This window comes from Taeniopygia guttata, chromosome 2, assembly GCF_048771995.1.
Source record: "Taeniopygia guttata chromosome 2, bTaeGut7.mat, whole genome shotgun sequence".
Lineage (NCBI taxonomy): Eukaryota > Metazoa > Chordata > Aves > Passeriformes > Estrildidae > Taeniopygia > Taeniopygia guttata.
In genome coordinates, this window is record NC_133026.1 from 152,161,022 (window position 1) to 152,176,475 (window position 15,454).

A 15,454-nucleotide genomic window follows, 5' to 3' on the forward strand; every position below is an offset into this window, starting at 1 on the left:
AGAGGTGACACCTGCAGAGGTGACACCTGCAGAGGTGACAGCTGTGGAGGTGACACCTGTGGAGGTGACAGCTGTGGAGGTGACAGCTGTGGAGGTGACACCTGTGGAGGTGACACCTGCAGAGGTGACACCTGCAGAGGTGACACCTGTGGAGGTGACACCTGTGGAGGTGACAGCTGTGGAGGTGACACCTGTGGAGGTGACACCTGTGGAGGTGACAGCTGTGGAGGTGACAGCTGCAGAGGTGACAGCTGTGGAGGTGACACCTGCAGAGGTGATACCTATGGAGGTGACAGCTGCAGAGGTGACAGCTGTGGAGGTGACACCTGCAGAGGTGACACCTGCAGAGGTGACAGTTGTGGAGGTGACACCCGCAGATCTGCCCCGCAGGGGTCCTGGGATGGGGCTCTGTGGCCTTGGGGATGGGAAGTGCTCGGGCAGGTGCTGGGGCTGCACCCCGGCTCCTCAGGGCATCCAGGGGAGATGTGGTGGCTTTGGCTTGTGCAGACCTTTCCCTGGACAGGGCAGGTGCGGGTGGCTCCCCACTGGGACAGGGTGCAGGACACGGCCCCAGCTGGGTGCAGGAGCAGGGCCAGGGAAAGCCACAGCAGTGAGGAGCCACAGGGCCAGCTCAGGACCTGCTCAGGACCTGCTCAGGACCTGCCCAGGACCTTCTCCTGCTGCCTCCTGGCCCAGGGCTCCCCCAGCACAGGCACCAGCTGGAGATTCGCTCCACGCTCCATTTCCAGCCAGAGCCTCTCCCGTGGCCGCTCCAGGGACCTTCGTTCCAAAAGGATTTATTTCTAACACAGCGCCGTGTTTCTGTGGCAGGGAATGTTGTGAGAGTGTTGTAAGAGCGTGGAGACTCCGCTGCTCCTGGGCTGGTTCATTTATTATTTGTTATGGATTTATTTGTGCGTTTGCTCCGGGAAGCGCCGGTGTCAGTGACTCTGGAAGCACTCTCTGCTCTGCCAGGGGCTCAGAGGTGATTTTGCAATAAGCTGAGGTCACAGTGCACCTCCCAAAGCAGTGGGTCCCTGTGGTCAGGAACTCTCTGCATTCCCAGAAACGCTTGGAGGTGGGCCTGTGGATAAACCAGTCAGATTGACCAGCGAGGTCTGGCTGATCAGGCCAGGACCGGCCATTCCTGAGCCAAAGAGAAAAGAAAATGGGGTTTTTTGGGAGCTGCCCGTGCAGCAGGAGGTGCCAGCCTCCACTGAGGCCTCCCCTGTCCCCAGGTGAACCAGGGGAACATGCCTGGCATCCAGAGCACCTTCCTGGCCATGGACACGGAGGAGGGTGTGGAGGTGGTGTGGAATGAGCTGCTCTTCACCGACAAGAAGGCCTTCAAAGCACACGAGGTGAGACCCCGGGAGCCCCCACACCTTCCTGGGCGGGCACAGCCTGGCAGGACGGGCTCCTGCCCTCTGGCACTGCGCCTTCCCTGGCTGCTCCCTCAGAGGGAGCTCCTCTGGACCTCACACCAGTGTCCCTGGGCACCCCCAGCTCTTGGGGGTGTCCTGCCCCATCCCAGGAGCTTCTGCATGCCAGGGCCTTCCTCCTCACCTGTCCTGCCCCATCCCAGCACCTTCTGCATGCCAGGGCCTTCCTCCTCATCTGTCCTGCCCCACCCCAGCACCTTCTGCATGCCAGGGCCTTCCTCCTCACCTCTCCTGCCCCATCCCAGCACCTTCCTCCTGACCTCTCCTGCCCTGTGGCAAGCACATTTCTCTCCCTGTCAGGATTTTTCATAGAGGTGCACAGAGAGAAATGAAAGAGAAAACAATTTCTATTTCTGCTCCTTGATTTTCCCATGTGGAATGTGTTTGGAGAATTGTTTCCCTGGGATGATTGCTTGATTGGATTCTGGTGAGGATTATTTGAGCCTGATGGCCAATCCAACCCACCTGGGGCTGGGCTCTCAGAGAGGGTCAGGAGTTGTGTTAGAGTCAGAGAAAGTAGTATGTAGTTTTAGTATCTTCCTTTTTAGATAGAATATTAATGTATTTTAGCATAGTTATAATAAAGAAATCATTCAGCCTTCTGAATTGAGTCAGACATCAGCATTTCTTCCCATTGGGTTCTCCTGCATTTCCGATACTGCCCCACCCCAGGAGCTCAGCTGTGCTCTGTGTGCCCCCAGGAGAAGATCAAGACCATGTTTGAGCAGCTGGTGCTGGTGGATCACCCCAACATCGTGAAGCTCCACAAGTACTGGCTGGATGTGAAGGACTCCAAGGCACGGGTAGGGGTCTGGGGGTCCCGGGGGGGGCAGGAGGGGATCCCAGCTCTGCTCCTCGGCCTCCTTTCCCCTCTGGGGCTGGGCTGGGGGCAGCTGACCCCCTGTCCCCTGCCAGGTCATCTTCATCACGGAGTACGTGTCCTCGGGGAGCCTCAAGCAGTTCCTGAAGAAAACCAAGAAGAACCACAAGGCCATGAACGCCCGGGTGAGCTCCTGGAGCAGGGCAGCTCCCGCTGGAGCGGGTGCCTCTGTGTCCCTGTCCCAGGGAGGGTCTCTGGGATCCGACAGGGCACGGCAGGGGGGAGCTGCTGTCACTTGGGGACCCTGCTGGAGCCCAGGAGAGCCCAGGCTGGATCCCACTGGCCCCAGGGCGGCGGTGGATGTGGTGGGTGGCACTGCCCTAGGTGCTCCCAGTGTCCTGCCCCTGCCCAGGCTGGCACCTGGGGACAAGGGACCAGCACCACCTGCACAGCCACTGCCCAGGGCTGGTGTGAGGGAGCTGGGGGATGATCCAGAGCCACTTCTGCCAGGGCAGGGACACCTTCCACTGTCCCAGGCTGCTCCAAGCCCCGTCCAGCCTGGCCTTGGGCACTGCCAGGGATCCAGGGGCAGCCAGAACTGCTCTGGGCACCCTGTGCCAGGGCCTGCTCACCCTCACCTTCCTCAGGGAAGGATTTCCTCCCAAAATCCCACCTGACTCTGCCCTGTGCCGGTGGGAGCCATTCCCCCCTGTCCCATCACTCCATCCTTGTCCAGTCCCTCCCCCTCCTGCAGCCTTGAGCCGTTTGCTGCAGTCACTGGAGCAGGGGACAGGGACAGCTTCTGTGGGACAGTGTGGGACACACCCCTGAGCCGGGGCAGGGCCGGGGGGATGTCCCTGTCCCTGGGAATGGGTGGGAAGTCCTGGCCTGGCCGGGGTGCCAGTGTGTCCTGGCTGATGGAGCTCTGTCCCCGCTCTGTCCCTGCCCTGTCCCTGCCCTAGGCCTGGAAGCGCTGGTGCACCCAAATCCTCTCGGCTCTCAGGTGAGGCTCCCCCGGCTCCCTGCCCTGCCCCGCGGGGTGCCGGGGCTGCAGGCTGTGCTCGGGACACCCCTGTGCCCCCCTGTGCCCCCCTGTGCCCCTCCAGCTTCCTGCACTCCTGCGAGCCCCCCATCATCCACGGCAACCTGACCAGCGACACCATCTTCATCCAGCACAACGGGCTCATCAAGATCGGCTCCGGTGGGCAGCGCCGGCCCCGGCGGGGTCACGGGAGGTCACGGGGGGTCACAGGGGTCTGGGGGTCACGGGGGGGTCACAGGGGTCTGGGGGTCATGGGGGTCACAGGAGTCTGGGGCTCACAGGGGGTCATGGGGGTCACAGGGGTCTGGGGGTCATGGGGGTCACAGGGGTCTGGGGGTCACGGGGGGTCACAGGGGTCTGGGGGTCACGAGGTTCACAGGGGTCATAGGGGTCTGGGGGTCACGGGGGGTCACAGGGGTCATGGGGTCACAGGGGTCATGGGGGTCACGGGGGGTCACAGGGGTCTGGGGGTCATGGGGGGTCACAGGGGTCTGGGGGTCACGGGGGGTCACAGGGGTCTGGGGGTCACGAGGTTCATGGGGTCTGGGGGTCACAGGGGTCTGGGGGTCACAGGCGTCTGGGGGTCATGGGGGTCACAGGGGTCTGGGGGTCACAGGGGTCACGGGGGGTCACAGGGGTCATGGGGGGTCATGGGGTCACAGGGGTCTGGGGGTCACGGGGAGTCACAGGGGTCTGGGGGTCATGGGGGTCACAGGGGTCTGAGAGGCCCCAAGGGGGTTTGGGGGGTTCAAGATGGCCCCAAGGGGCTCAGAGGGGTCTAAGGAATCCAGAGGGGCCTGGGGGGTCCTGGGGGGTGTGAGGGGGTCAGAGGGGTCTGAGGGGGCTGGCAGGAAGGAGGAAGGGGGTGGGGGTCATGGCGGTGTGTGGGGAGTCCTGGCCAGGCAGGAGCCCTGCGAGTTGCGGGGTCCCTTTTTGGGGTGCCAACCTCAGTGTTCCCTTTTCTTCTCCTGCCCTCGCGATGCCCGGCCCCACCCGGCAGTTTGGCACCGCGTGTTTGCCAATGGTGAGTGACCCGTGGCCACCTGCCCGGGCTGGGGACACCCCCTGAGCCCCCCGGGGCACCGGGGATGGCACTGGGCTCCGTGGGGAGGGGGATGGCGCTGGGCTCCGTGGGGAGGGGGATGGCGCTGGGCTCCGTGGGGAGGAGGATGGCATCTCCATCCCTCTGGGAACTGCTGCTGCGGGGTGGGAGCAGGGGGGGCTCCTGGGGTGGGCAGGGGCACGGATCCCCTCAGACCCCATGGGTGGGCACACACAGACCTCAGGGTGGGCACACTGACCCCATGGGTGGGCTCTCCCATGGGTGGGCACTCCCTGACCCCACGGGTGGGCACACTGACCCCACAGGTGGGCTCTCTCACGGGTGGGCACTCCCTGACCCCACAGGTGGACACACTGACCCTGTGGATGGGCTCTCTCATGGGTGGGTGTGCTCATGGGTGGGTGTGCTCACGGGTGGGCACACTCACGGGTGGGCTCCCAGCCCCCCCTGAGCGCCTGCCCCTCTCCCCCAGCGCTCCCGGACGATCTCCGCAGCCCCATCCGCATCGAGCGGGAGGAGCTGCGGAACCTGCACTTCTTCCCCCCAGAATACGGCCGTGAGTGGGGCTGGGAATGGGCACAGGGAGCGGGCAGGGGGCACAGGGAATGGGGCTGGGAATGGGGAACAGGGAATGGGGCACAGGGCTGGTAATAGGCACAGGAACGGGCAGGGGGCACGGGCATGGGGCTGGGAACCGGGCACAGGGAATGGGCACGGGGCTGGGAATGGGCATGGGAAACGGGACTGGGAATGGGGAACAGGGCACAGGGATGGAAACAGGCACAGGAATGGGCAGGGGGCACGGGCAGGGGGCTGGGAATGGGGCACAGGGGGGCTGCACGACAGGGGAGGGCAGGTGAGAGCAGGTGGGAACAGGTGAGAGTAGGTGGGTACAGGTGGGTAGGGGAGGGGAGGTGAGAACAGGCAAGGGCAGGTGAGGGCAGTAGTGGCTGTCCATGGGGATGGTGTGGGGTGTCCCGGGGCTGTCCAGGTGGGGCTGTCCAGGTGGGGCTGTCCAGGTGGGGCTGTCCAGGTGGGGTCCAGCCCGAGGCTCTGCCCGGACGTGTCCCGCTCCCTCCGTGTTGCAGAGAAGGCAGATGGGACAGCCGTGGACATCTTCTCCTTCGGGATGTGCGCGCTGGAGGTGCGGAGCAGGACAGACCCTGGGCACGGTGGGACCCCAGCCCCTGTCCGGGGGTGTCCCCTGTCCCTGGGAAGCCCCCACGGACTGGCCGTGCCCCCTCCCCTCGCAGATGGCCGTGCTGGAGATCCAGACCAACGGGGACACGCGGGTCTCGGAGGAGGCGATCGCCCGGGCCCGGCACTCCCTGGATGATCCCAACATGAGGGTGAGAGCAGCTGGGGGAGCCTGCTGGGGCTGAATCCCTGTCCTGTGTCACTCCGGGGTGTAAATCCCTGTCCTGTGTCACTCCGGGGTGTAAATCCCTGTCCTGTGTCATTCCTGGGGATGAATCCCTGTCCTGTGTCACTCCTGGGGATGAATCCCTGTCCTGTGTCACTCCGGGGTGTAAATCCCTGTCCTGTGTCACTCCTGGGTGTAAATCCCTGTCCTGTGTCACTCCGGGGTGTAAATCCCATCCTCATCTCTCACTCCTCTGTGAAAATCCCTGTCTTGCATCTCTCCTGGGTGCAAAACCTATCCTGCATCTTTTCTGGGATGTAAATCCCATCCTGTATCTCTCCCTGCTGGGTGTAAATCCCATCCTCATCTCTCCCTCCTCAGGAGGGGAGCAGGGTTTGATAAGTGGGGCAGGGTTTGACTAGGGGACAGGACAGTTTGGGGGATAGCTGGGGTTTGGGCTCAGCCACAGGTAGGCATGGAACAGCCCGAACTTTAAACCCTCCACCCACCCCAACCCACCCACCCACCCTTCCTCTTTCTGTGGCAGCCTCCAGAACATCCCATAATGAGTCTGTGCATCCCTCAAATTCTCTTGTTTGGTCACAGAATTTCCCAAGGCATCCCACAGTAAATCCTGGGATCCCTGGGATCCCACAGTTCCACGTCCCAGGAGAGCCCGGGAGTGGCTGGAGTCTCGCCGAGGGTCTCTGGGGCAGGTGGCTCTGAGGGGACCAGTCTGGGGGTGCCCCCCTGGCACCCTTGGGTCATTTTGGATCCATCCCAGACGTCCTGGCCCATCTCCTGGCAGCAGCAGGGCAGGAGCTGGAGGAGCAGTGGCAGGCTGGGCTCCCCTGCTCTCAGGGAGCAGGCAGATCCCTGGATTCTCTGCTCATCCTGCCCTGTCCCCACTCCCACCACCACATTCCTGCTCCCGGGGCTGATCCTGCTCCTGCCCCTGCTCCTGCAGCCTGTGCTGGGCTCACAGCTGGGATGGGGTCACTGGGGTAACCCCATCTCTGCCCACCCGGAATTCTGCTGCAGCTCCCTGTCCTGGGGCTCCTGCTGCAGGACGAGCCCTTTGCATCCATTTCCTGGGAAATGGGACCAAAACCAGGGTGACCCCAGGCCTAGGGCAGTGACCCCTGTGCTGGCACTGCTGGGGCACCTCCAGTCCTGGGGCAGGGTTGTGGTGCCCAGGTGAGGACATGGAGGGGCTGGAGCATGTTCAGGAGAGGAAATGCAGCTGGGAAAGGTCTGGAAGGAGCTGGAAAGGGCCTCAGCCTGGACAAAAGGAGGCTGGGGGACCTTGTGGCTCTGCACAGCTCCTGCCAGGAGGGGACAGCCGGGGGGGATTTGGGATCTAATCCCAGAGAACAGGGACAGGAGGACAGGAAATGGCCCCAGGCTGGGCCAGGGCAGGCTCAGGGTGGATATCAGCAGGAATCTCCTCATGGAAAGGGTGGTCAGGCATTGGAACTGCCCAGGGGGTTTGGAGTGCCCATCTCTGGAGGTGTCCAAGGAATGATTTGGGTGTTCCAGGCTGGTGACAGGGTGGGGATGGGGCACGGGGTGCACTCCATGGGCTGGGAGCTCTGTTCCAGCCTCAGTGATGCCAGGACTCCGGGATGGTGTGAGAGGAGCAGGGCAGTGTCCTGCTCTGCTCCAGCTCTGGCCCTGCTCTGCCCTCAGGAGTTCATCCTGTCCTGCCTGACCCTGAACCCAGACAAGCGCCCGAGCGCCCACAACCTCCTCTTCCACCGTGTGCTCTTCGAGGTGCACTCCCTGAAGCTGCTGGCGGCCCACTGCTTCATCAACCACCAGTGTGAGTGCCCGGGCCTCATCTGCCAGGGAGCCGGCTGGGAGAGCTGGGAATGCCCAGCCTGGAGCAGAGAGCCAGGCTGGGAGAGCTGGGAATGCTCAGCCTGGAGCAGAGAGCCAGGCTGGGAGAGCTGGGAATGCTCAGCCTGGAGCAGAGAACCAGGCTGGGAGAGCTGGGAATGCCCAGTCTGGAGCAGAGAACCAGGCTGGGAGAGCTGGGAATGCTCAGCCTGGAGCAGAGAACCAGGCTGGGAGAGCTGGGAATGCTCAGCCTGGAGCAGAGAACCAGGCTGGGAGAGCTGGGAATGCTCATCCTGGAGAGAGGAGAGAGAGCCAGGCTGGGAGAGCTGGGAATGCTCAGCCTGGAGAGAGGAGAGAAAGACAGGCTGGGAGAGCTGGGAATGCTCAGCCTGGAGAGGGGAGAGAGAGCCAGGCTGGGAGAGCTGGAAATGCTCAGCCTGGAGCAGAGAACCAGGCTGGGAGAGCTGGGAATGCCCAGCCTGGAGCAGAGAACCAGGCTGGGAGAGCTGGGAATGCTCAGCCTGGAGCAGAGAACCAGGCTGGGAGAGCTGGGAATGCCCAGCCTGGAGCAGAGAACCAGGCTGGGAGAGCTGGGAATGCTCAGCCTGGAGCAGAGAGACAGGCTGGGAGAGCTGGGAATGCTCAGCCTGTAGGAGTGAAGGGTCCAAGGAAACCCCAGAGCCCCTTGCAGGGCCTGAGGGGGCTTCAGGAGAGCTGGTCAGGGACTTGGACAGGGATGGAGTGACAGGGAAGGGGGAATGGTTTCCCACTGCCGGAGTACAGGGTTAGATGGGATTTTGGGAAGGAATTCCTGGCTAGGAGGGGTTGAGGCCCTGGCACAGGGAAGCCAGAGAAGCTGTGGCTGTCCCTGGATCCCTGGCAGTGTTCCAGGTTGGACAGGGCTTGGATCACCCTGGGATAGGGGAAGGTGGGACTGGATGGGATTTTGGGTCCCTCCCACACCAAACACGCCGTGATGCCATCTGCAGAGCCTGGGGAGGAGGCAGTGACCCCCAGCCCCTCCCTGGGTAGGGGCTGCGGGACCCTCACCCCCCTGTCCCTCTGCCCCAGATCTGATGCCAGAGAACGTGGTGGAGGAGAAGATCAAGGAGCTGGACCTGAACATGGTGATGGCTGAGATCCGCAGGGAGGGTCGGCCCGGGGCGCAGTGGAGGTGAGGATGAGGATGGAGGATGGGGGAGACCCCACAGCATCCAGCCTGGAGACCCCCCTGCACCCTCCTGTCCTGTTCCCTGCCCAGGTACTCCGAGGTTTCCTTCCTGGAGCTCGACAAGTTCCTGGAGGACGTCAGGTGGGTTGGAGCTCCCAGCTCTGCCTGGGTTCCCAGGGAATGTGGGGCTGGGATGGGCACACAGGAGTGTCCCTGCTGTCCCCAGCAGTGCACACAGCAGTGTCCCTGCTGTCCCCATGGAATGTGGGGTCAGGATGGACACACGGGAGTGTCCCTGCTGTCCCCATGGAATGTGGAGCTGGGATGGGCACACAGGAGTGTCCCTGCTGTCCCCAGCAGTGCACACAGCAGTGTCCCTGCTGTCCCCAGGGGAATGTGGGGCTGGGATGGGCACACAGCAGTGTCCCTGCTGTCCCCAGGGGAATGTGGGGTCAGGATGGACACATGGGAGTGTCCCCAGCTGTGCCCACGGGAGTGTCCCTGCTGTCCCCTGCTGTCCCCAGCTGTGCTCGGTGCCCTGTCCCCACTCCTTCCATCCCTGCCTGTCCCTGCTCCTTCCAGAGCTGGCTCTGCCAGGGCTGCAGGGGATGGGATCAGCCCTGTCCTCCCTCTGTATCCCACAGGAACGGGATTTACCCCCTGATGAACTTCGCTGTCTCCAGACCCCACGCCCTGCCCCGCGCCCTGTCCCAGCCCCAGGAGGACCCTCAGAAAGCCAAGACCCCCACGCCAGAGCCCTTCGATGTGGAGACCAGGAAGGTGAGGGCAGATCCTGGGCTGCTCCCATCCCTGCTGCAGGGACACCTCTCCTCTTAGCCATGTCCCAGGAGAGAGCCGGGAGAGGAGTTCTGGGGTTTCCATAGGAATTCCAAAGTGCCCCAGAGCCAGAGGGGCTGATCCCGAGCTGGGCTTTTCCAGGTGGTGCAGATGCAGTGCAACATGGAGCTGAACGAGGACAAGAGCCAGTGGCACGTGAGTACTGGATCCTGCACTGCTCCCTGCACGTCCTGCTGGGAATGGGAATGGGAAATGGGACTGGGAATGGAAATGGGACTGGGAAATGGGACTGGGAATGGGAAATGGGACTGGGACTGAGAAATCAGACCAGGAAATCTGACAGGAAGATGGGAAAGGGAAATCTGCCTGGGATATTGGACTGGGAAATGGTACTGGGAAGTCTGGAGCTCCCAGTTCCCCAGAGCTCCCAGCAGTGCCCAGAGCTCTCAGTTCCCCCCCATCCTGCCCTCCAGGGGCTGGAATGAGCGGCTCTCTCCTGTCTCCACAGCTCACACTCCTGCTCATCCTGGAGGACAAGCTGCACCGCCAGCTCAGCTACGACCTGCTGCCCAGTACGTTCCTGCAGGGAGTGGCTGCTGGGGCAGCCCGGGGCCCTGCTGGGGTTAGGAATGTGCCAGCTCCCCAGCCAGCTTCCCTACCTTTCCCTTTCCTTGCTTTCCTCTCATCCTCCCCTTCCTTTTCCCATTCCTCTCCTTTCCTTTCCCTTTCCCCTTTCTCCTTTTCCTCTTCCTTTCTTTTTTTCCTGTGTGGTCCCAGCCCTTGCCCACCTGGACCCTGTGCACATGGAGGGCAGAGCCCCAGTGGTCACTGCAGGGCAGAGCCCAGTGGTCACTGCAGGGCAGAGCCCCAGTGATCACTGCAGGGCTGCATTCCCACCAGGACCCCCCGTGGGCAGTTCCTGGGGTCCCAGTGGACTCCAGAACTCCACTCTCATTCCCAGCACGGGCACAGCGTCCCCAGCACTTTCCCAAGGGACAGGGGGACCTCCTCTCAGGGGCCTGGGAAAGCGGCAGGTCCAGCTCCTTCCAGAACATCAGGAGCCTCTGGAGCCCCGGGGCTGTCTCACAGCCACAATTCCCTCAGAACACTGGGGAATGGTGCCTGGGAGCTGCTCCTGCCCCAGGCTTTCCCTGGGGGCCACACAAAGCCTTTCCAAGTGACACATTGTCCACAGCCATGTTTTGGGAGCTCAGGGACCTTACTCCCCTTCCCTGCCCCATTTCCCCAGCTCTCCCAGGTGCAGGAGCTCCACGAGCTGTATCCATGCTCGTGTTCTCCTGCTCCTTGTCTCTGCAGCTGACAACTCCAAGGATTTGGCCACAGAGCTGGTGCATTATGGATTCATCCACGAGGTGAGTCCCTGCTGTCCCCGAATCTGGAGCCCCCAGAGCTCCTCCAGCCCCTCCCAGGCAGGGCTGGGATTTCTGTTCCCTCCAGATTCTGCTCCAGGAGCTGTTCCAAGGGGAACTGCCCGTTGTGGCACGTGTTAATTAGCTGGATCTTAAATAATTCTGAGTGTGAGAACCATGGGAGCACCCGGGGAGCACACAGGGAAGGAGGCTGATTCCTTACTTAAGGAATCACAGAACCATTAATTTTGGAGAAGATCTCCAAGATTATTGAGTCCAGCCTGTGACCAAACCGGCGAGGTCACCCTGATGGCATCCCCAAGTGCTACACCCACACATGTCAATGGAACACTTCCAGGCATGGGGACTCCAGCCCTGCCCTGGGCAGCTGTGCCAGGGCTGGACAGCACTTTCCAGGAGGAATTTTCACAATATCCCACCCAAACCTCCCCAGCCTGGGGTCGTTCCCTCTCCTCCTGTCCCTGTTCCCTGGGAGCAGAACCTAACCTCCCTGGCTGTCCCCCCCATCAGGAGCTGTGTAGAGCCAAAAGGTCCCCCCTGATCCTTCTTTTCTCCAGGCTGAGCCCCTTTCCCAGCTCCCCCAGCCTCTCCTGGGGCTCTCTTCCCTCCCCTGGACATGCTCCAGCCTGTCCATGTCCTCACCTGGGCACCCCAAACGTGCTCCAGGACTGGAGCCAGCACAGGAAGGGCTCAGGATGGGGACTGTGGGGGCTGGAGGTGGCTGGGAGAGCCCAGCAAAGGGACCTGTGGGTGTTTCTGGTTCCAGGACGACTGTGAAAAGCTGGCCACGTTCCTGGAGAGCGCCTTCCACAAGCACCGCTCCCAAGCCCTGTGAGCCCGCGTTCCCAGGGGATCGAGGCGCCGGATGGAGGATCCCAAAGGGCTCCCGACCCACCCAGCTGCAGCAGGACTCACCTGGCCGGGCCTTGGGCCCACAGGGATTTGCCCAATCCGTGCTCCGGGAAGGCAGCAGCTGGCAGGGGACTCGGCAAACACCGGGAATTAATCCTGCGACGTTGGGACGTGTTCTGGTCTCTGCTCCCGAGGGGAGGTGTGGGGGAGTGGGCAGCACCCCCGGCAGCCCTTTCCCAGTGGGGCTTGTGGAGCTGCTGCAGGAAGCCCCAGCCGGATCCATTCCCTCTGGGAATGATCAGCCGCCTCGCTGCAGGTCCCACAGCTATTTTCTCCCTCTTTGCCATCTGGAATGGTCCTTGCTGGGGGGAGGGAGGGGAGGAGCAGGTTTGGAAAGCCCTTGTGGCACTTCCCATCTGCCACATTCCACTCTCCATCCCAAACTTCCCCAGGTTTAAGGTCTCCACTGTGCTGCCTGTGCTCAGAACCCTCTCCATGAGCTGGGACTGTGTGAGCTGGACATGACATGGTTGAGGAGAAATTCCTGACCTACCACCTGGATCCACACATGTGGATCAGCAGGAATCTCATTGATGCTCCACAGAATCCTTGTCATTCCCCAGTTTCTCCTACAGCCTTCCAAAATCGCATCTTCAGGAGAGAGCCCTGCTGCCTGTTCCTCCCATTCCTGCCACGGTGACTGGGATGTCAGTCCCTGGCCTGGAGCTGGGGAATTGCCACCGTCACCACCCCAGTGCTGCCCTTTGCCAGGGACACGTTGATGTGGAGAAAAGTGCAAACAGGAATTGTCTCTGTCCAGGAGCCGTGTGGGGCTGCTCCTGCTCTGCCAGGGAAAGCTGGCTCTGAAATCCTGCTCTGTGCTGCTCCTGGGAAAGCTGGCTCTGAAACCCTGCTCTGTGCTGCTCCTGGGAAAGCTGGCTCTGAAATCCTGCTCTGTGCTGCTCCAGGGAAAGCTGGCTCTGAAATCCTGCTCTGTGCTGCTCCAGGGAAAGCTGGCTCTGAAATCCTGCTCTGTGCTGCTCCTGCTGTGCCAGGGAAAACTGGCTCTGAAATCCTGCTCTGTGCTGCTCCTGCTGTGCCAGGGAAAGCTGGCTCTGAAATCCTGCTCTGTGCTGCTCCTGGGAAAGCTGGCTCTGAAATCCTGCTCTGTGCTGCTCCTGCTGCTCCAGGGAAAACTGCCTTTGGCATCCTGCTCTGTGCTGTGCCACTGCTGCTCCTGCTGCTCCAGGGAAAGCTGGCTCTGAAATCCTGCTCTGTGCTACTCCTGCTGCTCCAGGGAAAGCTGGCTCTGAAATCCTGCTCTGTGCTGCTCCTGCTGTGCCAGGGAAAACTGCCTTTGGCATCCTGCTGTGCTGTGCCACTGCTGCTCCTGCTGTGCCATAGGAAACTGGCTCTGAAATCCTGCTCTGTGCTGCTCCTGGGAAAGCTGGCTCTGAAATCCTGCTCTGTGCTGCTCCTGCTGCTCCAGAGAAAACTGGCTCTGAAATCCTGCTCTGTGCTGCTCCTGCTGCTCCAGGGAAAACTGCCTTTGGCATCCTGCTCTGTGCTGTGCCACTACTGCTCCTGCTGTGCCATAGGAAACTGGCTCTGGCACCCTGCTCTGGGCTGGTGTTCTGTGCCAGTGCTGCTCCTGCTGTGCCAGGGAAAACTGCCCCTGGCATCCTGCTCTGTGCTGGTGCTGCTCCTGCTGTACTGGATTATCCTGGCACTGTCCTGGTGATCTGCACCATGCCAGTGTTCCATGCCAGCATTCTGTGCTGCTGCTGCTCTGCCAGAGGAATCCAGCTCTGGCATCCTGTGCTGGTGCTGCTGTGCCAGTGAAAAACACCTCTGGCATCCTGCTCTGTGCTCCTGCTGCTCCTGCTGTGCTGTGGAAATGCAGCTCTGGCATCCTGCTCTGTGCTGTGCCAGTGCTGCTCCCGCTGTGCCAGGGAAATCTGCCCCTGGCACCCTGCTCTGTGCTGGTGCTGCTCCTCCTGCTCAGACTCTGATCCAGCTCTGGTGCTGTCCTGGTGATCTGCACCACGCTGGTGTTCTGTGCCACTGCTCTGTGCCACTGCTGCTCCTGCTGTGCAGGGGAAGCTGGCTCTGGCATCCTGCTGGTGTTCTGTGCTGCTGCTGCTCCTGCCACTCACTCTGTGCCAGGAAAAACTGCCTTTGGCAACCTGCTCCGTGCTGATGCTGCTCCTGCTGTGCCAGGGAAAACTGGCTCTGGCAGTGTTCCCTCTGTGCTGTGGGAATGCAGCTCTGGCACCTTGCTCTGTATTGTGCTGGTGCTGCTCCTGCTGCTCCCTCTGTGCTGGGGAAATCAGCTCTGGTGCTGTCCTGGTGGTCTGCACCACGCTGGTGTTCTGTGCCAGTGCCCTGTGCTGGTGCTGCTCCTGCTGTGCCAGGGAAAGCTGGCTCTGAAATCCTGCTCTGTGCTGAGCTGGTGCTCCAGGGAAAGCTGGCTCTGAAATCCTGCTCTGTGCTGCTCCAGGGAAAGCTGGCTCTGAAATCCTGCTCTGTGCTGTCCCGGTGCTCCAGGGAAAGCTGGCTCTGAAATCCTGCTCTGTGCTGTCCTGGTGCTCCAGGGAAAGCTGGCTCTGAAATCCTGCTCTGTGCTGCTCCAGGGAAAGCTGGCTCTGAAATCCTGCTCTGTGCTGTCCTGGTACTCCAGGGAAAGCTGGCTCTGAAATCCTGCTCTGTGCTGAGCTGGTGCTCCAGGGAAAGCTGGCTCTGAAATCCTGCTCTCTGCTGTCCTGGTGCTCCAGGGAAAGCTGGCTCTGAAATCCTGCTCCGTGCTGGTTCCAGTCCCTGCTGGAGCTCCGTGTGCCCCCGCTGCTCGTGCTCTGTGGCGTCACTCCAGCTGCATCCCAGCGGGATTTAATCCACGCTCAGCCAGCCTGGGCTGCATCCCCAGCAATGCTGCATCCCCAGCCCTGCTCCATGCCCAGCAGTGCTGCATTCCCAGCCCTGCTCCATTCCCAGCCCTGTTCCATCCCCAGCCCTGCTCCATCCCCAGCAGTTGCTGCATCCCCAGCCCTGCTCCATCCCCAGCCCTGCTCCATCCCCAGCAATGCTGCATTCCCAGCCCTGCTCCATCCCCGGCCCATGCTCCATCCCCAGCAATGCTCCATCCCCAGCAGTGCTCCATCCCCAGCCCTGCTCCATTCCCAGCCCTGCTCCATCCCCAGCAGTGCTGCATCCCCAGCCCTGCTCCATCCCCAGCAATGCTGCATTCCCAGCCCTGCTCCATCCCCAGCAATGCTGCATTCCCAGCCCTGCTCCATCCCCGGCCCATGCTCCATCCCCAGCAATGCTCCATCCCCAGCAGTGCTCCATCCCCAGCCCTGCTCCATCCCCAGCAGTGCTCCATCCCCAGCAGTGCTGCATCCCCAGCCCTGCTCCATCCCCAGCAATGCTGCATTCCCAGCCCTGCTCCATCCCCGGCCCATGCTCCATCCCCAGCAATGTTCCATCCCCAGCCCTGCTTCATCCCCAGCCCTGCTCCATCCTCAGCCCTGCCAATGTTCCCACCTGGAATCAGTCTTACCCTACCTGACAAATCAATAAAGCCCAGTCCCACTGGAGGGCTCTGCACCGGCCTGCTCGTGACTCCTGACTCCAGGGAAGCAGAGGGGGAAGGATCCAGGGACTCCTCACAGCTGCC

General features: G+C 61.9%; 1 protein-coding gene across 2 annotated transcripts in view; it reads left to right on the forward strand.

The window, feature by feature from the left end:
• The window catches only part of NRBP2 (nuclear receptor binding protein 2), a 28,379-nt gene extending 12,993 nt beyond the window's left edge, over positions 1-15,386 (forward strand). The window contains exons 2-18 of one of the 2 annotated variants that reach the window (XM_041714152.2): positions 1,239-1,361; positions 2,144-2,245; positions 2,358-2,447; positions 3,225-3,265; positions 3,369-3,463; positions 4,305-4,328; positions 4,840-4,923; positions 5,456-5,511; positions 5,621-5,716; positions 7,420-7,552; positions 8,641-8,743; positions 8,831-8,881; positions 9,385-9,520; positions 9,680-9,733; positions 10,047-10,110; positions 10,856-10,911; positions 11,696-15,386. In XM_041714152.2, the coding sequence (XP_041570086.1) occupies positions 1,239-1,361; positions 2,144-2,245; positions 2,358-2,447; positions 3,225-3,265; positions 3,369-3,463; positions 4,305-4,328; positions 4,840-4,923; positions 5,456-5,511; positions 5,621-5,716; positions 7,420-7,552; positions 8,641-8,743; positions 8,831-8,881; positions 9,385-9,520; positions 9,680-9,733; positions 10,047-10,110; positions 10,856-10,911; positions 11,696-11,764 (1,377 nt within the window). In that variant the 3' untranslated portion in view covers positions 11,765-15,386. Of the gene's footprint in view, positions 1-1,238; positions 1,362-2,143; positions 2,246-2,357; positions 2,448-3,224; positions 3,266-3,368; positions 3,464-4,304; positions 4,329-4,839; positions 4,924-5,455; positions 5,512-5,620; positions 5,717-7,419; positions 7,553-8,640; positions 8,744-8,830; positions 8,882-9,384; positions 9,521-9,679; positions 9,734-10,046; positions 10,111-10,787; positions 10,912-11,695 lie in introns of both variants that reach the window. The other variant, XM_072925157.1, reaches the window with a different exon arrangement.
• Positions 15,387-15,454: the final 68 nt, after the last annotated feature.